The sequence below is a fragment of the Patagioenas fasciata genome, chromosome 4, assembly GCF_037038585.1.
Source record: "Patagioenas fasciata isolate bPatFas1 chromosome 4, bPatFas1.hap1, whole genome shotgun sequence".
NCBI classification, from domain to species: Eukaryota; Metazoa; Chordata; class Aves; order Columbiformes; family Columbidae; genus Patagioenas; species Patagioenas fasciata.
Genome location: NC_092523.1, coordinates 78538655 through 78565763, shown reverse-complemented (window position 1 = coordinate 78565763; position 27109 = coordinate 78538655). Strand labels below are relative to the sequence as shown.

Here is a 27109-nt window from a genome sequence, read left to right as displayed (position 1 = left end):
TGTAGTAGCCCATACTCCCAGACATCACCAGAGCTTGTGAGTGGCCCACGTGAACTTGAGGTGTGCAAAATTCAGTTATTTTTGGGGTAATATGGTGAGAAAGAAGGACAAACCATCATGGCTGTCACCAAAATAGTGGTCAAAAAGGACATTATAATAAGGGCCAGAAACTTTGCTCTTCATTTGGTTGAGCTGATGCAGAATTCAAGCAAAAGCAAGCTGAAAAAACCCGAATCAACCAGCTAAAAAAACCCAAAACTATTTAAGTACTGATTTTTATTTACTTATTTTGTTTCTGTAGATGTGACAAAGAAGTAAAGTTGACAATGAAGTTTTGGGGTGGATTTCTTTTTCCACATCTTCATTTTGCAGTGTCCTGATTTTAGCTTTGGTACCATAGAGCTCAGAGATCATGACACAGAAATTTCCTTTTCATTTATATAGATGTGTGTATAAAATAAATATTTATACATAAATATTTACTTAAAGAACTTGTGTATAACACCATCTATAGTAATATACCCAGTGTTTTAAATACATCTATAAATAAACGTATATATGAAAACCCAACACCTGGAACTGTATGAACAAATAATGTAAAACTGATGTTTAAAGTCAAGTAAACTAGAACAGTGTTGTGTGTGTATAATTATGTAATTTAGAAATGGAAAATTAAATTTGAAATTGTTATGTTTTCATGGGCTTTATTAGCACATGAAGATTTTTGTGTCTTGGCTATATAAACAGGTGGTATGAATTTATGAAAACAGTGCGCAACTCCTTTAAAATGTGTTTCTTGTTTTCTGAGGGTTTTTTATTGGGCTTTTTTCTGCAGTATTTTATACTTTGGGGTTTCAGCCAATACGTGTCTGACTTAAAATAAACGACTGCGGTAATATTCCCTTGACGTATAAAAGTCAAGATATCCATTAGGAATTACTTATGTCCCCTATCTATGTTTTATTTCTTTGTACTAGAAGTTTGTGTTGGACTAATCTTGAGGAGTTTTCTCTGCGTTGCATTAAACGAAGACACATACATACAGGACTGTGCTTTCATTGATCTGGAGTAGCTCTCAGCACATCAGTGTATTGGGCATAATTGGTTTAATCACTACTTTTCACACAGTTCAGAGCACGCTTATTTATCAGAGCTGTCTTCTTTCACATGTTTAAGGTTGGCTTTTTCTTCCGCATTACCAAAGGAACCTGCCATAAGCATTAATGCCTATAGACTTAAAATGTGAACCCTCTCTTGGTGGAACATGGTTGAGTTGGAGAAGGTTCTGCACCTTAATGCATTTCTCCTGGACTCATAGAATCCTTTCAGTTGGAAGAGACCCTCAGGATCATTGAGTCCAACCATAACCTAACCCAGCTCCAGCACTAAACCATGTCCCTAAGAACCTTGTCTAAACGCCTTTTAAACCCCTCCAGGGATGATGACTCCACCGCTGCCCTGAGCAGCCTGTTCCAATGCCTGACAATTCTTTCTGTGAAGAATTTTTTCGTAATATCAAATGTAAACCTCCCCTGGCGCAACTTGAGGCCATTTCCTCTTGTCCTACTACTTGTTATTTGGGAGAAGACACCAACCACCCCCCCCGTGCTACAACCTCCTTTCAGGAAGTTGTGGAGGGATATAAGGTCTCCCCTCAGCTCCTGTTCTCTGGGCTGAACCTCCCAGGTCCCTCAGCTGCTCCTTATAAGACTCTCTCTCCAGGGAGAGCTTGCAGAGGTGTAGCTCAGAGTTCTAAACCTTTTGAGCTGCTGGCTATAATACCAACAGCATTTGTTCACTTCTTTTAAATTTATGACTCCTAAATGTCGCAAAACTTTGTGTGAGTGATGGGTTGTGGTCGGTTCTCATGGCTTTTCTTGAAAGTGGACCTTGCTACAGCTTCTGCAGAGTGCCAGCTTGGGATGGCATTCAGGTGAGCAGATGATTTGTGCTCATAAGCAATACTTGCAGTGCCTGAACTTGCCTCCGTTTTCCTTTTCACTTCTGCGGTGCAGCTCGTCATTATCTCGATCCTTTGAAGTAAGCTGGTTGTTTCCTACATGTTAATGCATGCCTGGTTTGTTTCCGGATAGGAGAAGGTGAAGCAGCAGCTGGTTTGTTGCAAGGGGCTCAATTTGTAGTAGTGTCTTCTTGCCACTGAGTGTTAGTTCTTGTCAGATGGGTTTTTGGTTCACGCTTTCCCCACTTAACTTTCTGCTTGGCTTCATTGGTTGCGTTTCCTTCTCTCTGCTGCTTTGTGTGAGGCTGCTTTTCATCCTATGAATGGGACTGCAAGGCAAAACAAAATTAAATACCTTTAAATTATGCAGTATAATGTATTATTCCCAAATTAAATGTTCTGGAAAGCATGGGGTGATTGCATCACATTTGTTGCAGGAAAGGCAGATCCCGTTAAGAGGGATTAAATTGTAGACCATGAAAATCTTATGAAAGTAAGGTGACACGTATTGAACACCCATCTCCTTGATAACCCTGGTAGCCTAACTAGTGGAATTCATTTTATCATTTGTAAATGAAGAAAAATAGTCCTGTTTGCGAAAGGAATATATCATTATATGCACTTTAGACCTGCATATGCATGGCAATTAATTTCTTCTTTGCAAGTACATTTAAGCTCCATTACAGAAAACGAACTTTTCTCTGTTTTGGATTAGTTCAGGAGGCCCCAGAAATAAAACTTACGTAGTAACATTCCAAACTCTTTATTCCAAAAGAGGCAGACACTTAAAACTTCTGTTCTGATGCAAATCGTGTGGCTGCTCCTCAGCAGTCCCATGTATTTTCATACTTTGGTTTGTGAGCGTTAGTTTGCAAAAAAAAAGAGAGCCAACCTTATAATTGGAAGAGACACTCCACAGCCTTGCAGCTCCCAAAAGCTAAAGCAGCCATATGAACTTGATGTTGCATTTCTAGCTACATTTTCATTCCATTTCCTCTTTCTGTCTCGCGAAGAAATTAAGTAGGCAGTAATTTTGACCCACTGGCATATAGTCTTCCAGGGAGAAATCTGGATTAGTTCTATAAACTCTCCAAACAGAAGAATAATCTTCAGAGAGAAGACAGCCAGTTAAAATAAATAGGGCTCTAAGGCACGCTGGCAGCATGAGAACATGCCTGAGCTCCTTGAGAAAAGGCTTAAAGAAAGCTACTAATTTAGGGTCTTAAATATCTGCAGACATTCTGGCACTTGCCTGTAAATCATTTTCCATCACTGAAGTATTTGGAAAGCATATATTTTTTTGAATTGCCCATGCTCTTCTTGCAAATAGGATTTTAGCCACAATGTCTGAATTATTTTGCCTTGGTCCTTTTGACAACTCATTTTTTGACATTGTTTCTTCTCTAAATCAAAACATTGGTAGTGCAAGATAATAGTTTGACACTATGATCTTAAAGGTATTTTCCAACTTAAACGATTCTATGATTAGTTGTCTCCTGTTGCTCAGGGGACCCAAAGTGTTGTCCATCCCATTTTGGTGATCATCTCTTTACCTTGTTTTCTTCAATGCTTCAAGTGTTTTGGAAAAGCAAGAGCAGATGTTTAGTTTGTTACCCGCCAAAGAGTTATGCTTAAACAGAGTAGTGTCTTTATTCCTTGTGTGAGGCGAGGGTAAATTTTGACTCATTTTAATAATCCTTTGAATTTCACTTTAAACTTGTATGTCAGTACATGAAAAAGAGTTTGAACTACGTGTAAAATATGTGAAATGCATCGGAACTTGTTGCTGTATGTGTAGTTTGCTGCTTCCGTTTCATGTGGGCAAGTTCAAAAGCAGGGATCATCTGCTGCTGCATTTGCAGCGGAGATGCTGTATTGGTCTTACGTCAAAAATCAAAGCTGAAGGCACCTTATGTGAAGCCATTTGCCTCTGTTTCCATAAGTCCTGCAGCACTGGGTTGTTGTTAGGGATGGGGAGAGGTAGCAGAGATGAAACGTGCTCCTGCAAATGTGGAGCTGCAAGAAAACCATGATCAGTCAAGCCATGACAAGTGAGATGGCACCAGCTAATAACCCTTTTGTCATCGGTGTGTGGAAACTGTTCCTGCTTAATGACAACCTGTTCTTGGGCAAGCAAGGGAAGCTGAGGGCTGCTGCTTCTGCTTAGCTCCCTTGGCATTGAAGTTGATCTTTTTTGTGTTAGTTAATTGAAAAATAAAAGAGCGCATATCCAGAAGACCCTATGAATTGTGCAGTTACCCTGTTTTGTAAACTTAAATTATATTTTTGGATCCTTTTGTGTATCAATACAATTGTTTGTAAGAGTACTTAGCTATACGTGGTGCCTCTTTTGTTTTTAGCAGCTATCATCCTCTCGTACTCCTCTTAGGTGCATAGCTCTGTGTTTGGTGCATGCAAGGATGGATAAAGAGAGAGGTGGGTGTGTGTATGTGACAGTTTATTTGAAGTGCAAAAGCAAGTTACGTTTTTCATTTGTGGAGTGCATTAGATGGATGTTAAAGGCTGAAATACAACAAGAGAAAATTTTTCAGAAGAAAAAGCAGAGCGGAGAATGAAATGCAAGGGGTAGTTTTCTGGGTTCTCCACTGGCAGAATGACTGGATGCGTGTGGGCTCTCCCCACTGTTTTCCTGCGAGCTGTGATGACTTTAAGGGCTGTTTTGGGGTTGCTGTGTATGGAGGAAAAGGAATGAAGCAAAGCTGGAGGACCTGGGGGGACAGACAGGGCCAGGGTGGTGTCTGCTCCAGATGGAGAGTTAGGGTGGATTGGTACTTTGCTTTCTTTGCCTTGTATTTTTTTTTCCTTGTACATTATCTATAATGATTATTGATATGCTCTGCACACATTAGGTTACAGCTTTATACGTCAGTCTGGAAGCACCTTTAAAGTTATGGCAAGAAAAAGAAGGGAAATAAAGTCTTACAGGAGCATGTGGGAGTATGGCCTTATGGAGTGAGGTGAAGGTAGGGGGTCCTGGTGGTCATATGGAGTAAAAGACTGTTAATCAGAAGTTTGGGGCTTTTTTTGTCCTAAACTAATTTTGAGCCCTGCTTGATTTGGGGAAAACCTTCAGCTTATTTGCAGGACTGCCTCATAACCCCTTTGATAGCTGGTTGTGTCAGCGATTTCCGCTGCAGAACTCTTACAACTCAGCTGTATAAATTTGATCTGGACTTTAAAACTGGCATGTATGTTCTTGATTTGGAAGCAAGTACCAAGGCTGGCTGGCTAATCTGTTGGGTATGTGAGTAATATTGCCGTAGTGAAGGCTGCAAGGAATATGATACAGCTCCCTGTTTCCATTGAGCACAGAGGAAGCTTATTTGCCACAAAGAGCAGGTGTTCCCATGGCTCTTTTTTCATACAGAAGCTACATCCCAAGTGTCTCAAACCTGTTGGGAGTCTGGAGTGTAAGTTGGGGCTTTTACTTCCTTCCTAGGAGGGAAAGAGGTGAGGAAGGGCTTGGTCAACCACCCCTTTAGGGAGGACACACTGGATGCCCAATTTGTGTTTTGCTGTTGAGATGTTGGTGCTGGGACCACCCATGAGGAGCCAGGCTGGATGTGCACAATGTGTGTGAGGGATTCTTTTTTGTTGTTGTTGTTTAATTATTATTATTTAAAATATCTTAATATAGGGAAGGATGTAGACTGAAAGAGAAGCAAGAGTGGCAGTGATACGAAGATCACCACCTGGTTGACTTCTGCTTTGGTGATTCTTGTCTTTGACTTGAATTGCTGTATCCAACAGCTATCAGAGATGCTCGAGGAGTAAAAATGGATTTCTGATAGCCCAGGGAGGTGTAAATTTGGAGCAATTAATTATGTCCCGAGAGAAAGCTGCAGATGATGTTGCAAGATGTCTTTGTAACGTTTGGACCATTATTTACTGTCAGACTATAAAATAGTTGAGTTGGGAAAGTGGTTGTGATGCGCCACCACACAGTCATTTGCAGCTGGGATTGATTCTAGCTGGGTGTGGAAAACATAAAAGCTCAGCTTCCATCTCTAGTCAAATAGACTTTGTCTTATGAGTAACTGCAATTCAAGTATTTCACTTATTAGTGTATAAAAGCTAAATAATGGCAGTAAAAAGGTGCTTGTCAGGTTTTCTTCTTAGTCATGCGAGGAAAATAGATGGTTATATGCAAATTAGAAATGAATTAAGCTACAAATTACATTGATTCAGAGATAGATGCACATGTATGTGCACACATGAGATTTTCCTGGAAAGGATCCTTTAAAATATCTCATTAAAGCTTGAAATTTAAAGAGTGATTTTTCTGGCTGTTTTTTGTTGCTGTTGATTACTGCAAACCAAAATAATAGGCTGGCTAAAATTTAGCTAAAGAAAACAGTTGAATTCCAGGGCGTTTTGGGCTGCTTGCTTGTAAAAACCTGAGGCGCGGAACTATGCTGAGATCACTTTTCATACTGTTGCTTTTGAAGTTGATTGTTGATCATGGACTGGTTAACTTCTGCTTTATCTCCATTTGGAATGTATTTTAGAACAGCATTTGCAGTTTTGGTGTTCCAATGTTTAAAACAAAAAGAACAAGTAAAGCTTTTATTGTATTGTATTTATCAGAAATATAGAAATTTAATATTACATGGGTGATTTGATTTGTGTTTATTAAAAAGCGTCCTGTGCATCTCTGGATGGTGTAGACTGGCTTTTTGCTTTTGATTGCTGCTAAGGGGCTGAGAAGAGGTTTTGCTGCTGGGGCTGTGGGAGTGATTGGCCTCAGCAGGTGTCTGGTCACGAAATGCGTCTCCTGCTGCCTCCCCCTCATCTCCAAATGAGCTTCCCAGAGAACAAGAGATGTGGAACCGAGTAGGAGGAAACATTTCTGGTCTGGCAATTTTTGGCGCTTTAAAGTCTGCTGGTTCACATCAAACAAAGGTCTCATTATTTTGTAGCTGTAATTCATGCTTGATTTTAAAAACTTGCCTGGTTCTGTGAATGCAGAATTAAAACAGCTCAATCAAGCGGTTGGAGAATATTTGTGGTGCTTAGAAATTAGTTTGATTCATAGGTAGCCTGTTTTATAATTTTAATGCTATATTCCTCTGTACATATGTCTTAGTGAATTGATTCAATTCGTTTGCACCTGTATCTTTAATAAAGGCATGTTTTTAAGGATATGCAATTTTCCCACTAGGAATTAAGCATCAGGGTTTACGGTTTTGCTTTTGTCCATTAGTTTACTGATCTTTTGGTATTTCAGCACAGGTAACGCTGCACAGGCTGCTTCAAAAAGATGGACCCAATTTCAAAGCATGATGGCGACATGTTACAATTACACAAAATTTACAGATGACTTAATGAGTTATCAAGTAGCAGTAATCATCTGAAACTCTATACCTTACCCTTTCAAGTGGTAAGAGTTTCATTCACGGACGGTTTATGGTTGCAGAAATACAGGGATTTCAAATTGGGTCCATCTTTTTGATACACCCTGTAGTTTACTGGTGACTGCCAGATAGTTTCACTAAGATAAGGTTGAATCTGTACTTTAAGAAGAAAATTGCTCATACAGGACCAAAAAAAAAAAATCAATCTGGTACAAAAGTAGCAATGATTTATAAAGACCATTTAAATACTTCCTATCTGTTAGCATCTACATCTTCTGCATCTGCTGAAATTTTCAAAATCTAGGAGAATAAAGGAAATAAACAGAGTTAGTTTCCATTGTGACAAGGAATATGGTGAACATTTCTTTCAGTTTTGGTTTGAATATGTACAGTTTTGCATGCATAATCACAAGTATGTGTATGCATTTATTGTTTGTAAGGATGACACACAGAGAGCCACAGAAGTGTCAAAACTGAGGCTTCTGTGCTATAAATATAAGCAGTATGGAAAAGATCAGATTTCAGGTGTCCTAATTCCTCCTACTGCGTTCAGCATAGATGTTTAGTTTATTTTTTTGTATACCTGTTCTTGTGATTTAATTCCTCTTGCATTTGTGGTAAAACTCTGCCCTTTGTTCTCCACGAACTGCTGGCTGGTTCTGCCAGGGAAGACTCAAACCTTGGCTGAGATTTCCTAGAAGTACCAACCTCCAGGGGTTCGTCACTCTTTTCAGGACCCACCTGCTTTTTTACCCCCATTACCAGGCTGCTTTTTCAGCCTGGGGATTTTCTGAGATGATTTTAATGTCTCCCAGGTGTACTTGCAAAGAGTTTCAACCCCAGCAGGCAACAGTTTAAGGGTGACCTCTTGAAAACCAGGTGATTAGTTGTGGGTTGATGTGTGTTAGCCAGCAGAATCGAACAGAAAAGTGTGGTGGTCTTGTTTTATTGTTTGTTTTTTTAAAAAAATTGATTATTCTATTTTATATTTCTTTGGATGATAAGACCCAGCCCTCCTCCCCCTCAATACCCTGAAGCCTCTTTTTGAAGTCCTTTCGAAACGTGTAGGTTGCTTTTTTCATTGCGAATTATGATACGTGGACATCATGTGCGTTTGCGTATGTTCAGCAAAAGCTGGATTTTATTCACTTCAGCAGTAGCACCACAAAGCACAGCGATCCATTTGACCTTTAGCTTTTAGTGCCCCGACGTTCCTTTCCCTTTTCCAGACCTTGCTGGCAAATGTCAGCATGCTGTAATGCGTCGTTTTAGGGATCTGTTTATGGCAGGTTCTACCCATCACCCAAAGGTTTGAGGACCTTCCCTATAAATAGCGACATTGGTCATAACTTTCTATATGCCTGTAGGGTTCCCTGATGTGTGTTTTGTAGTAACGGGGTCTCTTAGCTCAGAGTTTGTGTAGGAACAACTGACTTGTTCGTACACAAATGTAAAGATTGGGTCTCTGGTGTTTCACGTTTTTCTACCACTTTGCAATAGACAGTTATTACCTGCCCTCACTTCTCCGGTTGGAGAAGTGAATGACAACTGTACTTTGTGGTTGGTTGTTGTCAAAAGGCATCACAATGAACCAAAACTTCTTGTTCTCTGCTGAATGAAGGAAAACAGAGGCAGATAAAAAATGTACAGAGATTAAAGGCTTACTTCTGCCTTCCTTTTAGAAGCTGCTCACCAAAGCGTGACTGTGGCCCAGGCTGAACTCCGCTTCTGGAAATAAAGAAGTAATTTTGCTGTTTGCAGCACCTCCTAGAATGCAGTGCTTTCTTCAAGGAATAGATTATTGTGCTTGCAGGCAAAGGAAAGAGTTGTGGGGTTTTGTCTGCACAGCACAAGCAGGGACAACTTCTCTGCTGCAAGATAGCAGATATATTGGAAACCAAGAGGGAATTTGCACCATCCAGGATGGCTCTTTGCAGCCAGCGATGAGATGATGAGCTGATTGAGGACCAAGGGATGTAAATCAATGCATAGATCTTGCCATGTGTTGCTTTATTTCCGTTCTTGGGAGTGAAACTAGTTGAAATGCAGTGGCATCAGATGAAAAGACTAATTTATTGTTCAGTCAGGGTCAATAATGTGAACTTTACAAAGGTTTCTGTTGCAAGACTATTTTGTTCAAGTGGACCAAAGGCAGTTGGGCTGAACTTCGGCAGTGACCTCGCTCAAAGAGGCAGACGGCTCAAGAGGCCTTTTTTACTCTGGTCTGAGTATACTGTGGGTCACTGGGGGCTATAAACCCGCTGAAAGGCAAAACAGAGTCTTGTAACTGGTCTGTGATGTTGAACTTTTGACTTCCTACTGGTTGCAGCTGGGGAAAAGTCAGCTTCACTATTAGTGAGTCTTACACACACATGACCAGTCATTGACAGACACATAAACTTTGAAGAGATTGTTTAGATGGAAAACCTAGAATGGAAAAAGCTGACTTAGAACATTGCTCTTGCCTCTTGTGATAACATTTAATATACGAAGAGAGAACTCGGCATCCAGGAAACTGTGCATCCCCGTCCCTGCTTGTGTCTCCTGGTGAATGTGCGGAGATTCCAGCCAGTCAAGTAGAAGTGGAGTTTGATTTTGAAAAATAGGCAACAGTGTGTAATACTTTTCCTGTCACTCAACTGAAATAAGAACAAGAACCTATAAATAGTAATTGACCAGAAAGAAAGATAGTGCAGCAGCTTTCACAGGGACATGCTCACAAAGCAGAAAAAGAAAATAAATATATTTTTACTTTCTTCCTGTGAAACAGCACTGTAAATAAGATATTGTGGTCCTGTGTGCAGAAAATAAACATAGAAACCATCCAAATTTCTCATTTACCATTCCTGTAATGTTTCAGCTTAACGATGGTGGCAAAGCAGCCCGAGCACACGTGGGGATAGGCGATGTGGTTCTCACCATTGACGGGATAAGCACGGATGGGATGACTCATCTAGAAGCACAGAACAAGATCAAGGCATGTACAGGCAATTTGAACATGACTCTGCAAAGGTAAGATACTTTTTAAAAAATAAAAAGAGAATTAATCATCATTGTAACTATTGTTTGGAGGATCAAAACGCATAAGTGGTTTGGCAAAGTGCATGGAGTTAAGTGGCCACGATTGAATGATAGGCTGCTGTAGCCTGAAATGTCTCATGACTTACAGCGTTCTAGAAAACTGATTAGATATTAATTATGTGAGTTGGTGGAGACCTCTTCCAACCTCCTGTCACCTGTTCTGTGTTGAATGTTCTTCTTCCTTTTGAGCTTCAGTTTTGTTAACAGTTTTAAAATCCCTAAGAATCCTTAGAAAAACAATCCCTTTCAATCCCTAACATTCTGTGATTCTGTGAAAATTTAAACCAGGTCTTATCCAGGCTTTTTTTTTTTGCTCCCTCTCCCCTGACTGACATTGAGCACTTCTTTTTTGGGTCAAATCCTATGTTGTCATTTTTATTAGCAATCAGAACAATGGATTTAAACAGTTAACCCTGAGTTATATGGATGAAAATACTGTAGCTTGGAGTCACGGGGAGAAGTGATACTACTGTTCCTGAAACATGCAATTCATTGAATTTCAGGATACTGCTGTTGGCCTGGGACTCCATTTTGGGGGGGGGTTGGAAGAAGGGAACAGGATGCTCATGCGTGGATTATTGGAACTGAAGCAGGAAGAGCAGCAGCACAAGCAAGAAATTGCTTCAAACTCTCAAAAGTCTCCCAAGGCTAAATACTGGCTTTTATTAGAAGACGGCTATTATCATTTAATGGTGTGTCAGTCTTGGAGGAGTGTCTTCTGAAGCCATCACATAATGAGAATGACCTTGTTCCTTGATGACTGCTGGTTGAAGCCCATAGTAGTATCTCTTCACCAGTTACTTACTACCTTTTTGGGCAAATTATCGTGTCCTTAACGAAAGGAGCACCTTTCTCTGAGAGTTCATCGGTATAAGAATAAAAGACATGACATGGTTGTGGGGCTGACAAACCTCTTTAGGGTGGTGGCACTTGTTCCCAGCCCTAAGTGACGTGTACTTGAATAGTTGTGTGAGTGCTTTCTTTTCTAAGAAGCTACAGATCAGCCCTGCTTGTTTTTTCTTGTTTTTTTTTTTTCCTGTTGTCCTTCTGTACTTTGGTCCTTAGCTACCTGTAATAAGGGATTCTCTTTGCTTTGAGGAAAGGAGCATCTTGCAGTGCGGTTCTTGCCTAGGGCATCTTCTCAGGTGAAACTTGTGAAGTTGGTGTTAAAAGTTTCTTGATGAAGCAGAGGTATTAGACCAGGTCATTGGAAGAATTAGGCATTGTATGTAGTGTGTCGCTTGACCTGCTTGTCTCCTGGGTAGGCAGGAAAGCGTTTAGAAATGCACTTTCCAGGAGCCCACTGAGTCACTCCAGCAGGGGTGTGGGGGTTCAACCCGCTTTCTCCTGTCCCCATAAACTGATGGGCAGGGTTAATATCAGATATAGGGAAGGGATAGTGGGTGTGTCTTGGTCAGGCAATAACTTGTCTGAGGCTGCTTCTGGTTGGGTGCGGGGATGAGTGGCTTGAAAAATCTAATTAATCACCAGTTAGCCCGGTCCCCTCCTGTTCTCACCCTTCCTACCCAGTGTAGCATCTGACTCATCAGCATGTGCTACCTGAGGGCTGAAGGCTAAGTCAGGCTTAGACTAGCAGAAACCAAAGGCCTTGGTCCCAGCATCTGGGGGTGAGACAGATGTTGGTCTACAGTCTCATGGTTTCAGCTGTTTCTAATTCTGCCCACATCCTATGAAACCAAAGCCCTAGACAGTGTTCTCCTGGTTGCTCTCCTTGTGAAAACTTCCTTGCTCTGATTCAGGTTTACTTCAGTTGTTTATTTATTCTTTTTAACCTGTAAGAAAGTGCTTCTTGGAGTCAGACTGGCTCCCGCTAACTGCAGATGCTGGTGGCCCATGGGAAGAATGGCTTGAGTCTTTAAACAGGGTGACAAGATAAACCATTTTAATATTGAGGGATCTCCATAGTTATATTCTGCTTATCTTGCCTCTTCTCTTAAAACAATACCAAACTAAGTTAAATATTTTGAGCTGTTATTGTTGGTGCGCAAGGTTAAAGAGATGCAGTCAGTGTGAAACTAAGGCCTTCAAAATGAGTTGTTGCCGTAGACAGGAAAATGTAAGACGTATATATTTTTTTGTTTTACGGCTTTTAATTATCTTTAGGGGTTTTTTTTGTATACTTCCCTGAGCTTTTGTCTACTTCCATGCAGTCTACTAATAGTTTGAACTACAATGCAAAGATGTTGAGGTTAGTCTGGGAAGCATTTATAAATTGTTTGATACTGCTCTATTTTGCTGATGCTTTAAAGGAACACAATGAGGTCCACGAAAAATGGAAGAACGTTATGGCTTGAGCTAATGGCTTTTGCAGTGGGACAGTGTTCATGTGTTGTTCCACAGAAGATGTGAAAGAACTCAGTTTGGTCAAATTAGCCATAGGAACCAGAATACATTTCATAAGTTCAATTTGGTACGTTTTTGGTGGTAGCACTGAGTGACCTTCATTGATGATAAGTTGTAAGTAGTACTGTCCACTCATCTATGGATGCCTGCTATACTTTGGATCAGTTCTAATTTGACACAGATTCATGTGGAATATGTGGAAATTAATATAGTTGTGCAGACGTAAGTGTAATGTGACAATAATTGCAATATGGGGATGTCAGAGACGGGGCTGGATGTGCTGTTTGCTGGAGAGGGACTAACCAAAATCATCAGTAGTTATTTGAATAAGAAACTTTGTGAGTCTACGAGGCAAAGGCAAGAGAGGAAATTCTCTATGATCAGCTTCCTTATTATAAATATTTTACTTGATACGCTTATGTACCGCTGGTCAGGTCACTTCACTTCTCCCATTCTTTATGTGCAAATTGGAAAAAATAGATGAAGAGAAACAAAATAAAGGACAAGAAGTAGCTTGTCTGGGAGGCTGGAAGGGGTATTCAAAGCAATGCCTTCAAAAGCTTTACTTAGGGGTTTAAAGCAGTATATTTACAGAGGCAGATGTGCATGTACCTCTTGTGGAAAACCAATTTAGATGTTTTGTAACTTGTAAGTGAATGTTGGCAAAATATTCAAAGGGAGAATACAAGGTCCCTTTTTTCCTGTGTAAGGCAATATTGCAGGATGGGTTTTTAACTATGGGATTGTTCGGTGTCTCTGGAAGGAACTGGAATTACAACTGTCATAATTGCATGTCCACTTTGCTTAAGCAGAAAGACATAAAATTGTGCTTGCCAGCCTTGTACAGTAGTACATGCCTAACATCTGCATGTGTTATCATGTATTTTCAGGTATATGTCTTTAAAACTAATTAGTTCGGTGAACAAGGTTTGCTGTTTACTCTGAAGGTTATAATTTTAAAATTCCGAAATTAAAATATAATTTTGGTGGTTTATTTGCCTGTTTTTGATATCAGATATAGCTCAAAATTCCAGGGAAGTTTTTCCTTTCTTTGTCTTTTTGTAACATACAGTTTTAGGTTTCTGATTGTTGGTTTTTTGAACATTAAATGCGATTCATAGGGAATTTTTCTCTGTATGTATCCCTCCCTCCCTGAGATCTTGCTCTTTTGCACCCTGGTATTTTATTTTCATTTAAAGCCTTTTCCTGGTTCCCATGAGGACAGATGGAAACCAGATGCTTGCTTTTTGGATATATTCTCAAGTTCAGTAACTTAACGTGGGCTTCCATAAATAAATCTGTAAGTTGCTGAACAGCTAAGAGCCACCACCAATTTTAAATATTGGTTTTGGGGACTGTTTCTCCAACCTCCTGCCTTAATGAGGAAGATGCAGAGTTGTGTATTTCTGCTGTTATATGAGATCATCATACCTGTGAAACTTCTGGAAAAAGGTGTCAGTGAGCAAGACAGGGATAAAAAAATACTGAAAAGCCTGGAAAGTGTCCATTTGTTTGTTTTCCTTTTATAATATAGAATTCATTTACCTCTGCACAGCTATAGTGTGCTTTGTAAAGGAATTTCCTTCACTTCTCCCTGTCGATTCAGGAATTTATGACAAAAGGCATTTGGATCGCTGGGCTTAGGAAGCAAAAGGAGGATTCTTAAGGTTGTTTAGCTCTTTCTTGCTATATTGCAGTGTTTCAGTAATTTTGGGTGCTGTAGATAGGCAATTAGCAGTTATTAGAGTTCTGCTTCCAGCTGTTCAGTGGATGACTTTAGATATTTTTGTAAATGAACATGTGGATTACAAAGCAATGGAGCAAATTTGGTGATGGATGTATGTGTTTGTTTGATTTTGGTTTGGGTTTTTTTTTGTATTTTAGTGTGTTTTTCAGGTTTTCGTTCAGGAAACATGAAGTCTAGACTTCTAGCTTAAGAACAGTTGAAATTCTCATGATACAAGATGGGGTAATAGGGAAAAAATGTTACGGATCATTTGATTTCTGTTTTCTAAGGTAATTCTTTAAGGTTATCCATTTCGGAAAGGGTTGTCTGAAGTAAGACTAGCTCAGTATGCCTTTTACTTACGATTTTTATTGTTCCCAGTCTCGCTTTTATTAGAAAACAATATAGCGCTATTACCATTTATTGCCTTGAGAGCACTGCTCTGCTTTGGAAATGCACAGGACAAGAGCATTTTGCTGTATGAGGAACATGTGTTTGGACAATCTATATGAACAAAATGTACGTTCCTGCTGCTATTTTGAAGGTGGGGAAGTGAGGCGCCTTCATGTAGACAAGGTTTTAAGAAACTGGAGTCCTTTGCTCCTTAGGCATTGAAATATTCACTTCAATAGTTCAAAGTCTACAGGCTTAGCTTCTGATGATGGTTAAAGCTCATGCTTTCAGGTCAATGAGTCATGCGTTCCTTGGGGTGGGTATTTTGTTTCCCTAAACCATATAAGGATGAGCTTTAAGAAAGCTATGGTAAGAATGCATTCGGAAGTCTTGTTTTTCTCCAACTTTGGTTTACTAGTCATCATCATTTCCCTTACATAGGCATTTTGACTTTAGTTTTGTTCTGCAGTGATTTGCCTTTTTAGCATATAGAAGAGGGTGGTTTGTCCTGTGCCGGCTGGACAAAGGCAATAAATCGGTTGAAAGCATTACAACTTCTGAGTATTTTTTCTAAACCTGAAAGCACTTTTGGTTTTGATAGAATTCTCATTTCTTGCATCAAGCACATCAAAACTGAGTCTTGATTAAAGAAATAAGCACTAATGCCAACATTTCAGCACCTTGAAACTTTAAAGCTCTCAGTTGAACACTTTGTTTGTTTTAAGAAGAGCAAGAATCAGCTGTCAAAGTTTTCAGCAGCCTGTAAACTCAAAGCAGTCGAGATTTGGGGAATGAATCTGACTTAATGGTGCAGATATAGATCTACCTTGCTCCACATATTAAGATTCCCGAGTCCCTTTTGTTTTGTTTTATTGTATTATTTTAATGAATTGTGTGGAAAAGTGTTTCCAGAGAAGCGTTCAGGTTACAAAGCCAGGTATGCAGAAATAGGAAAATGTGCTAATACAAAAAAATCACTATTAAATACAAAAATATATCACTTGGGGTTGCAGAAGAGAGGCCGGCGTGCCCAGGCAAGGAAAGTAATAAGGCAAAGAAAGTAATACGGCCCTCGGGGTTTATTGGTTAAAAGTATCTGGTGACTTGTTTCATATTAATTAAATTAAGCGGCATTGGGTGAAACATTGTCCAAAGAATTCAAAACTAATGAAGATGCTACTTTCTTCATTGCATACAAAAGTGTTTTGGCGTATAAGTACATGCATTTATTTTTCTATTGGAGACAAACTAGAAAGCTTTTTCTCCTAGTTTAGCAACCGAACAGGTTTTGCTAGCTAAGCCGTGCCTTTGGAAAGCCTGCCCACAATGTGAATAAATGGAAGGGCACAGATCTCGCTTCCAGCTGGAATTCAGCATCTTTTGTTGCGCGCAGCACTTTGCAGCATGTCAAGTAGCAATTAGTTGAACCACAAAATGAGCCGCAGCTGAGCGAACCCAACAAAGTAAAGACTTGCCTGGAAGTTCAAAGGAGAGTTGGCTGGGATGAAAATGGAGCCTTGCAGGGTAAAAATGGAATTCAGTGACTTTTGCAGGATTGTTCCTACCCCATTCGGCAGGAAAATGGGTGAGGGCTGGTTGAGCAATAGCTTGTGGATCTTTAGAGCCTTCCTGGGGATCTTCGAGCTTTAAAACTTGAGTATTTGTAAAGGCTGCTTAGTTTCTCGAGGTACATAAAGTATGTGGCATAGGAACAAAAATACAGTGGTAAATACAGGTAGTGGGAGGAGTAAAGTCTCGTGTAATCTGAGTGTCCTGCACTGAAAACAGAGGGAGAAAGTGTTGGATCCCAGAAGTTCTCTGTTTGCAGTGGATCGAGTCGTGGGTTTTGGGGTTTCACTTCCTGACGATAAGTTTTCTACAAGAAAATAAGAAGAAAGTTGCTTTTCTTGGGTGCTTTGCTACAAAACTCAGTGTAGAGTTTCGTTGCCCTCTAAAATATACCTGAGAGTTTCACGTTTTAATGCTGTTGGTTCAATACTAAAACTAAAATCCAGCTTTGCCTGGTGGTTGAATAACAGAGAGATGTGTATATATTGATTTTTTACGTCCCTGCCACAGCCTCATGTTTTCCAAAGGGATGTGTTTTGGCCTGACGCTGAATAGCATCTGTTTCAGTGGATGTGTTCTGGGCTGAACGCTAAGCCTGAAAAATAATAAGAGAATTGAAAACTGTAGGGCTGGCTTTACCTTGGAGGAGTGTATAGGATCAGTGAACCTGTTAGTCTGGTATCCAGGCTCTGATGATTCAGCAGAGGAGATGAGAAGTTGCCCGTGGCTTTGTAACCCCTGGCTGCTTACACAAGAGATGTGGGTTTGGTGATCAACACTTGTAACTAATAATTAAATCGGGGTCTTATGGGTGTTGTTTCATCTATCTATCAGCATGAGTCTTGTCCCAGACAAGCTGGCAACATCAAGGTGTTTGTGCTGTGTACACATGGAAAGTATTTTTCACATCAATTTTATTGTACTTTCCCCCATCTTTGTGAACAGCACATCCCCACTTTCACATAACACATGGTGAGTTACACGTGAAAAAAACTGTTAATATTATTTACCCACTTCTATGCACCTTTTCCATTTTTGGGATGGTCTGCCCCAGATCTGAGCCTTTGAAGTTTTGTGGTTTGAGACCTGAGCTGGGGAGTATCAAGGATTCACTTGACGCATCATAGGAGTCACAGCTGAATCCTTATTCTCACCAGGAAAAAATAAAATGCACTTTGTCTATGCATTTACTTATATGCACATTCTTTCACTCATGGAGCTGCAGTAATTCCTGATCTTGAAAGGACCTGAGTTCCCAGATGGGGCAGAGCCCCAGAGGATATTCCCCAAAAAGAAGCCCTAGCATGATTTTTGAGGATGGTTGAAATATAAGCCCTACTCCAAAAATAAGCCCTAGTTACACTTCACAAAAAGTCAATTTAAATAGTGTCCAGGCAGCTATAAGTGTAAAAAAATTATATGTTTCAAAGCAAAAATTAATGTAAGACCCTGTCTTATTTTCAGGTAAACAGGGTACTTTCCTTTTGACCTCAGGGTGCTTCTAGTAGAGCCCTTTTGTGTGTGGAAACGATTGTCAGGAAGAATATTATTTTTCAAAGTATGAGGAGGCTTTTAAGGAAAGATAGTGTAAAAATAAAAATGTGGGGTTGGAAAAACACTGAAAATGATGTGGCACATCCTCAGCACAGAGATGTTAAAGTTGCTTCATCTCGTTGCACGTCCTGTCCTCTGCCAAAATATAAGATGATGGAATTGCCTTTGCTTCTCATCCATGGAAGTTTAAAGTCAAAAATACTGCAATAAATATATAGGCATGAAAGGAAAAAAGTTATTGCAGGTATTTTGAGAACACTTGGGTAGTAATTTGCCCACTGGAAACTTTGTTGTGCCTGCTTGAACCTGAACTCAACTGGGACTTTATTTATTGGCATCTACTACTCTTATAAACTGAGTAAATTATTCTTCTTTATTTTCTCAGTTTATGTTTAATTGAACATGATGCTAACAAAGTATTTGGCGCATACTTTGTGAAACGTTGGTGCCGCTTTAAGCTTTTGCCTTTTTCCAGCATTCTTGTGGCCTGTGTAAGCTGAGCAGAGTCTGTTAAAATGGAACTTCCAAATTATTTCAACCTCTGTTATGTTTAAATTCACAACAGATTTATATGCTCTCATGTTCCTCTTAATGCCTTACAACTTTTAAGATTTTATATATATATATATATATATATATATATAATATTCTCCACAGTTTTGCAAGGTTTAATTTGCTAGTGTTTCTAGCTCTTACCAAGGTAAAATTAAAATACTACTTAAAAACCAAACCAAAAAATCCCTGAAGGTTTTACAAGTGAAGTTTTATGTGGGGGTGGCTGAGGATGAAACTTCCAAAGTAAAAATGGTGTGATTGGAGAGTCTCTAAGCTATTGTCTGAGAGATGCACAAACTTCATAGAGAATTTATGTCAGCAGCTGGGACTGGTTCAAAGCTGGTGTTTCGTGTTGCTTTCTGTTTGGAATAAAGTCTTCACTGGGCCATTAAATGGGTTTTCTGAGTGGCGATGGCTTTTTCTGCCGAGCCTGTTTCCATTTAAGCGATGACAGATTGCGGCCGTGCAAGGGAGAACATCTTGGCAGAAGGGAATGAATTATGGAAATAATGTGAGCTTGAACAGAGGGGACTTTTAACACTCAGTGTCTTTTGGAGGGAAAATTACCAAATCCAAGGTAGCCCTGACCATATGGTATCCTTCCTAACTACTAAGCTCCTATGTGAAAAATGGAATGTAGAATACATACTTGAAATGGATTACAGAGTTTAGGAAGCCAAAGTTTTAATGAGCACAGTGACTTCAGAGATAACTAATGCTTCTCAATTACTAACAGATTATTTTTCCTTTACATACAAAGCCACTCCACATGAGCAGACTATAAGTTTCAGTGACACATGGAGTTACTAAAATACACGTACCGTGCTAAGTATAATGTAGAACAGTTTTACAGCTACAAAAATGTGTAATATTTTCCACTCAAGGCCTCTAAAGTACTGAAATTTATAAGTGTGCCTGCTGTCGATAGTGATCTTGGAGTCTCTTGGCCAATAGAGTTGCCAGTTATCTGCTTTCCAAGTTTTGGAAGGAAGGTGATGGCTCAACAAGTCAGTCATTTTTCCACAAAGTCTTATTAACCCATAAGAGCCCGCCCCATTAATGTGATCATTAAATGAATACCGGCACTGGTGTCTTTGTGTTGCATCTCTACAAAGAGCAACATTGAATAACTAAATTATAGAGGACAGCTGTGGGATCTTTGTGTCTTTTACATTTGGCTGAAGGCAGCTGTCAGACAAATTTCAGAACTCAAATTTGAAACCAATGAATAAAATCTATGGGTCACTTTTTTTTTTAAACAAAGCAAACGATCCATACTTACATTAACTTAGATATTTTAGCAGCACATCAGTGTAGTTGCTGCAAATAGTAAATAATAAACACCTCTTACAGATTCTGCTATGCAGTGCTAGCACTAATAACATCAGTTCACTGTTGTTGTTGATCATTTCAAGGGGGGAACTTTGCAGAAAACAGAACTACATTTAATTTCATCATGAAGCGGTATAATCTGGTAGATTTACCTTGGTAGGGAGGATGGATTTCTAACGTACTTGTCTCTTTATTTTTGTACTGGAGAAAACAAATGCATCTTTGAATAAAGCACAGTTCTAAAGTTTAAAATGTCTCTTGATGTGGAAGAAAAAGGTTTCTTTATTTTTAATAAGAAGGACTTCATCTGCTATTCAGGGTAATGGAGCCTAAGGCATTTAGCAGACTTCTGGAAACCTTTATACCTTGCCGGGCTGGACCTGAACTGTTTCTGCCATAAGCCATTCATTAGCAGACACAGCACATCTTGTGATCAAGATCTGAATAAAGGATGCTGTGAAAATATTTCCTTTTGTTTTCCTTTCCTTTATTTTCAAAAAGAGAGATGGAGAAGGCTGTAGCTTGCTCTGTGGCTTTGTCCGAGAATGTATTTTACTGGTGAATTTTTATTTGAAAGCTACACCTTTAATTTTGACCATGGATATTTTTCTTGGCTGTGACATGGCTTTTATTCCCCTTTTTTCCCCAATGCATTAGCACTAGAGAATATCTCCTTGTTGAGATACTGTGAATAGCCGAAAGGAAGTATGGGGGTGAGCCGGAGTAATTGCAAACATTAGATATTTACACTTCACTACCCCATTCATTGTCTGATTGGCCCAAATGACCGTATTCTTAAAAAATGCCAAGAATTCATCTGATCCTTGTGGTGACGCACCATGTTCCTGCTGTCTGCTTTTGTGTGTGCGGCTTTATTTAAAACGCCCCCGAGGACTCGTCTCATGATGAGTCACCAAATCATTAAATCACCTCTTGACATTTTCAGCATTTTTCCTTTTTTGGCTGTCTGTCAATCTGAGTGGGGTTTTTGAGTTGCCTGTGTGGGTTTTGTGTGCATTTTTTTCATTGGTTTGATTTGGTTTTTTTTGTTGCTCTTCCTAAAGAGGATCTGTCACATTTGTCACTTCCCATTTCAGTAAATATGTGGAAATGAAGATACAGTATATGCCGTTAATGGTCTAATACTATATCCTGCTTTAGGTCACTGCAGATCTTAAGCCTTCCATAGGTCATTGAAGTATTTTTTCTCCTCGTTCATGGATGTTTCCTCTTTGATATTTTTCTTGGCCCAAATGCTATCTCCTCGATCCCTCATCTGCTTAACCTAAATGCATTATTAAGAAGAGATGTCTGGACAGTTGAGCCTTTAATCTTTGTCCAAATAAGTCATCCAAGAAGTGCAATTTACAGTGTGGAGACCAATGTTTCACATCATGTATTTCCTAGTAGGAAGCAGCTGAGACCCATGACCTTTTTCCCTGAAAAAAAGCCTTCAAGTAGTAGAATGTGGAGTTGCACTCCTCATCATAGCTTACCAGGACAGTATCTTGTACTAAAACACCATCCATGTAAGATTAATTTGCAGAATTGAATTAGCACACAAGTGTTTGTAGTGAATATTTTCTGCAGTTAGTGAGCCCAATGCTTTGGGGGTTCTTGTATTTCAATTAAATAATTTAAATGTTCCCCAACTCCGCTCTCCAATAGCGGATTTTCTTGCTAATGCCTTTGAAAGAGTGTGCAGGTTCTGCTGTGTATAACTGGGGGTGATTTGCCATTCACAATCTCAGGTGAAACTTTTCTACTCATTTCTGGTTTGACCTGTGCAACCCATCCAATACCTTTCTGAAATTTCAAGGGCTTGTTAGCTGCCGTGTAAATAGTGGTGCCATTGACCTTGCGCATTTATTTTAAGCAGTGTTCATAGTTATTGAGTGAAAGATTTAAGGAAACAATGTGAAGTTGGCCGCAGTTTATCTTCACTTCTTAAAATAACACAGATACCTCAGAGTGGTGTGATCTTTAGTGACATTTTAATTCTGTTGGCACACTGAAACGGCCAGCTGGGGCATCACAGGCAGACTTCAGTTTTGAAGCCTTGCAGATACCATCTAAATGCCAAACTTTTGAGTAGCAGTCATGCATTTATATATAGATTAAACACACAGTAATCAGGAGTGCCTCAGCATGCATGCCACTAATTGCAAACAGCTGCATTAGAACAATGCAGCTGCTAAAACTCCTCTGGGTCCCAGGACACATGTGTTTGTCTGCTCCAAATATTACTTACAGGTATATCTGTGTGCTTTCATTTTGAGGATGCAGAGAATCATTTGGGATGCATTCATTTGAGAAAATCAGCCCTTGATTATATTCTATAAAGAGAGAAACGTAGAAGCAGACACACAGATGTTTGAAAAAATAATCCAACCCCATTCTCATACAGCAAACAAAGAGAATCTTGCCCTGAGGATCTTTGCTTTGGTGTCTGAAAACAGATGTCACTGTAACAAAGTTTTGTGCTGCTTGAGTTTATGGTGTCTAATACTTTGCAGTGATACCTCCCCACAGGTTTTAGCCTTTTTTGCAAAATATGAAGTGCTGCTACAGCCACACATAATCCTCGGTTTCAGCTCAATTGCTGTTGCTTGTGTATTGTTTGGCTGCTTGTTACTCTAAAGGGAAAAGGATGCCTGGGCAAATCTTGAGACACTTTACAAGGGAGTAGGTGAGAATATTGAAGGGCAGGGCACTGGATGTGTCACCATGAGCTGTGTCTGTCTCATGTATTAGGACAACTCTGAACCTTTTCCATGGAGTCAGCAATCTAGGTTTTGCGAGGCATTTGTTAAAAGAGCTAAAGAAAGTTCAGATTTGGAAGAATTGCTCAAAGATCTCTTCCCCAAATGAGGTTGAGAGATGTCGCCTCTTAATTGTCAATCTTTTTAGTGTCTTGAGTGGCATATTTTTAAGAAATACCTAGTGTTCCTCCACACGTAAAGTACACTGAATTTGTCATAGGACTGAGAAAACAGAGGTAGATTAACTGATTGCTCTTTGCCTTTTTGTTTCCTACAAATTACTTCATTATTTCTTTATTTATATAGCCTGAGGTGTTTGGTTTGTAGTTGTTACTTCAGTTGAAAAGCATTAAACGTAGGATGATTAATTAAAGATATAGATGAGAAAACAGAAGGTGGCAAACCAGTAGCAAAACAGAGACAATAATCCTGGGTGTGCTGTAGCCTCTTCTAGCATCCCGGTGTATAGCTATAAAAATTATTGGTGGTAACAGAGAATATTATTCTGTGCCTGTTGCTGAGGTGTGTTTCATGCCAGTGAGTGTTTGAGGGCTGGAACATAAAATGAAGAAATCCTTTCACCACGATGAAAACCAGTCTTGTCATCATTGCTGTCATCATGCTGTTGATTTCTTGTTTTCCCCTTGGGGTTTTTATCTGAGGGAGCCTTCAGCAGCCTCTGATTCAGCTGCAAGAAAGTTACGTCCTACAAAGCAGACCAAGCTGTCAAGGTAGTAGGAAATATGTCTCAAACTAGGAAACACAGGGGAAGCCTCTGCTTCTGTGCAAGAAGCTGCACTTGGGAAGCCTGATGTGCTTTATGTGCAGTGCAACTTCCTAAGGAACCACAGCAGCATGGATCTGATTTTGGCTGTGTTACCGATTTATAGGCAGCCTGATTAAAAGCGACTTTGGGCTGACGTGACTGTACTGTTTGTGATAGAATCACAGAATCATTTCAGTTGGAAGAGACCCTCAGGATCATCGAGTCCAACCATAACCTAACCCAACTCCAGCACTAAACCACATCCCTAAGAACCTCATCTAAACACCTTTTAAACCCCTCCAGGGATGGAGGCTCCACCACTGCCCTGGGTAGCCTGTTCCAATGCCCGACAGCCCTGTCTGTGAAGAATTTATTTCTAATATCCAATCTAAACTTTGGGACACTGCTCAGTATTTTTTATTTTCCTTGCTGTCACAATTTACTGCCTGTATTAGTTATATAAAGAGAAATGTTACTAGGGAGGTATCAGAAAGTCAATAAAATGCCAACTCTCAGGAAACATCAGGCAAGACTTTCTCACTGCTGCTTTTGAGTCCCCAATGCTAGCGTTAAGTCAAACGTCCGTTAATTCAATAGCTTAATGAGACTTTCCAGAAAGACAGCGAGCTTGAATAATAGCCGTTTGACCCGGGTCCAAAAGTTTCCTGATGAAAAAGTTTCTAAAGCGCTGTTGGTTTCCTTCCCGGAGCCTGAAGTAGCCCTGGGATTTGGCAGCCGCTCAGCAGCGTGAGCCACGGTGCTTCCTGCACCCTGACCAGGGAAACAGAAAAGCCAAAGCTTTCCTTAGAGTGTGGTTCTTCCTACCTGTGAATTTGAATAATATGTGGATAAATTTGAGGGTAAAACATTCATCCCACTTTTCAGAAAATGTGGGAGTTTGTATTTGATATATCTGGGTTGTATGAGGTGCTTAATGGCATTTATTTCAAAACTTTGAAAGCTGATGTGATCTTCCTTCTGTTGCACCAGTGTTAAGAATGGGAAAAGAGTATTTCTATCTATAGGTACCCTACATCTTGAAATCTGATGCTGAACAGGCAGCTTACCTGACCCAACAATGCCCAAGTCCATCCTACCTCAGTCTGCTGTGTCATTGCCTTCCAAAACACTCATTATCCCATTGTTTAGGTGCCATGAGCAATGTTACTTGTCTCTATTTACACTTTAGGTTTTTGAATACACAATATGCCCCACACCTGTTGTTTTCCTTTGCAAAGCACATCTCTCCCACATGCACAGTTATGATGCTAACTTGCAGGCATTCTTTAATTAGAAAAGGGTATGTGATGATCTGTCAAGAGACAGTTGTCTCTAAATGGATTAAAAGCAGCTTACAAGGTTTTAAAATGGGCTGTGCCCTTCACATGCTGAAAATAGTCCAAGTTGGCTTGAACTGGCTAAATGATGAGTGTTTGGTACCTATGCAGGTAACTGTTTAGTTTATTGATTTCAGACAGTTTTGCACCTCTGTGAACATAGGGTGTAAAGAATATAAACAGCAGCAACAACAGAAAGGTAAATACGTGAACCGGCCAGTGTTGTTAGATAAACTGTTCCTAAGCATCAGCCCACAGGAAAAAGTGAGACACTGTTTAAATAAAACCTGTCCTCTGCCATGCAAGATCATCTCTCAGCTGTTGAGAATCAAAATTGCAGTGTCCTGACTCATCCGTAGGGATTTTACTGCCTCCCTCTAGGAAGGAGTGGAATGAGAATAAAGTAAGGGTTGGCTGTTTGGGAAAGAAATATCTTCCTGAAAGATACTGGTAGTATCGTGAAAGTATAACAGTGTAAGGAAGATGGGATTTTTGGTAACGGTGGAAAAAACAGGGAGGTTTTCAGGTATACAGGGTTTTCTAGAGGTCTGAAACAGAGCTAAATACAAACTGAGAGCCGTGGCTGCAAGTTTAGTTAGATAGCTATCTGTTACACCACCTAATAGGAAGGTAAGTGGTAGCTGCAGTCAGATGCCTATGAATAGCTGAATTGCACTGTTTTGGGGGCTTTTTTTCCACTCGTTTTTTGAAAAATTACTCCCTTTGAAAAATTCCAGAGTATTGTCAGTAGGAAGTTGTGTCTGTGGCACAGAACCGCAAAACCCCATGAGGTAATAAAAACAGATATTGTGCCTGTCAAACATTGCTTGCTTACTTTTGTTTTATAGCTGAAGTCATGTGTGCAGCATTGTGAAAAATCTCACCAGGTTTTGTGCCTGTCAGATGTTTTGCATCTGTTTTGCATCAGTGATTAGTTGCCCGCAAAAGCGGTTAATTGCTTCATATGCCATGAGAGTGCTGTGAATGTTATCCCCAAGTACTTTGAGCTGAAAAGGCTAAAAGCCACTTTTTCTAAAGATAGACTGTGGGAAGGGAAAACTCTTTAGTAGCTGGATGGAGTATTATTTTTTCTCTTATTTCAGAGTTGTAAATAACAGAAGAATTACAGCGCTCTGCTTGATGCACCTTCACTTCATCAATGTTGGAGTTGCCAGTATAGTTTGCTTGGCCAGTGCATTGACTACAGGAATTAACTATTTGAGATTGCTGCTGCTTTTTGGTTTTTCTTGATTAGCTTTTGCAGTAAATGAAATAATTTCTAGCTACAGCCCTTTCCCATAAAGGCGTGATGAGACCTGTTGTCCAGGCTAACTTGAGATACTCTAGATACAATAGTTGAAAGCTGCCTTGTAAGACTTCTTCCAAATTGAAGTTGTTAGGTATCTAAAGCTATAGTAGACAGCTGTGTCAAGACATAAATAGCTTTTCTCAGCATGTTAGACCTATGAGATGCACTAAGCCAGTGACCCTAAGTATATAAACATGAACAATACACGGAAATGATAAAACAAGGACTGTAGTGGAAAAGCTAACTCCTTCTGGCAAGCAAATGTTCATTAAATTGATCCTGTAATAATTCTGCAATGTGATTTGTAGTCCTTCAGCTTTGCTGGCTGTGGTGGCCACCACATATAGTGGTGTCACCTTTGGGAACAGCCTGGGGGAGCCCCTCCAAACACACCTGCTGCGATGGAGATGGTGCAGGGATGTGCTGGCTGGAGCATCCCTGGGGTTGTCCCCATGGCGACTCATCACCCAGGCTTTGGGCTTGTGCACCTTGAGAATGAATGGTCCCCCCTTGCTGCTGGGGTGGCATAGGGGGCTGGATGGGAGAGAAAATTTGCTTATTGAGTGGTGGGTCATGCTCAGGACTCTGACAAACGTTCCTGACCTTAATTGGAAATAATTAAAACCATAGCATATCCTATCTTTCCATAACAAGTAAAACAAAATAATCTGATGGCTGTCTAAATTGCCAGATTCTTCATTTGAGAGAAAAAATAATATATATATAAGTATTTTTATATATATATATATATATACACACACATATATAAATACTCATTCCTCAGCATGCACTTAAGGGGGAAAAAAAAAATCCCAAATAAGGATATATTGGGGACTGAGGAGCTGTTTGTCATGAATTTCCAGTTAAAATAGATATGACTGCAATTTCAAGCATATTTGGACTGTGTTTTAGACAAAGGAGGTAATTTAAATGTCAGTCACCATGTTGTGGAAAGCACTGGAAAAAATAATTTAGTGTTTAGTGTCGAATCTCTTAAATTATAACCTAGATTTGAGGACAGACTGA

General features: G+C 39.8%; 1 protein-coding gene across 15 annotated transcripts in view; it reads left to right on the top strand.

Annotated features, from left to right (window-relative positions):
• The window catches only part of PDLIM5 (PDZ and LIM domain 5), a 101824-nt gene that overhangs the window by 24411 nt on the left and 50304 nt on the right, over nt 1-27109 (top strand). For all 15 annotated transcript variants that reach the window (XM_065836739.2, XM_065836738.2, XM_065836741.2 and 12 more), the window contains exon 3: nt 10196-10347. In XM_065836739.2, the coding sequence (XP_065692811.2) occupies nt 10196-10347 (152 nt within the window). The remainder of the gene's footprint in view (nt 1-10195; nt 10348-27109) is intronic.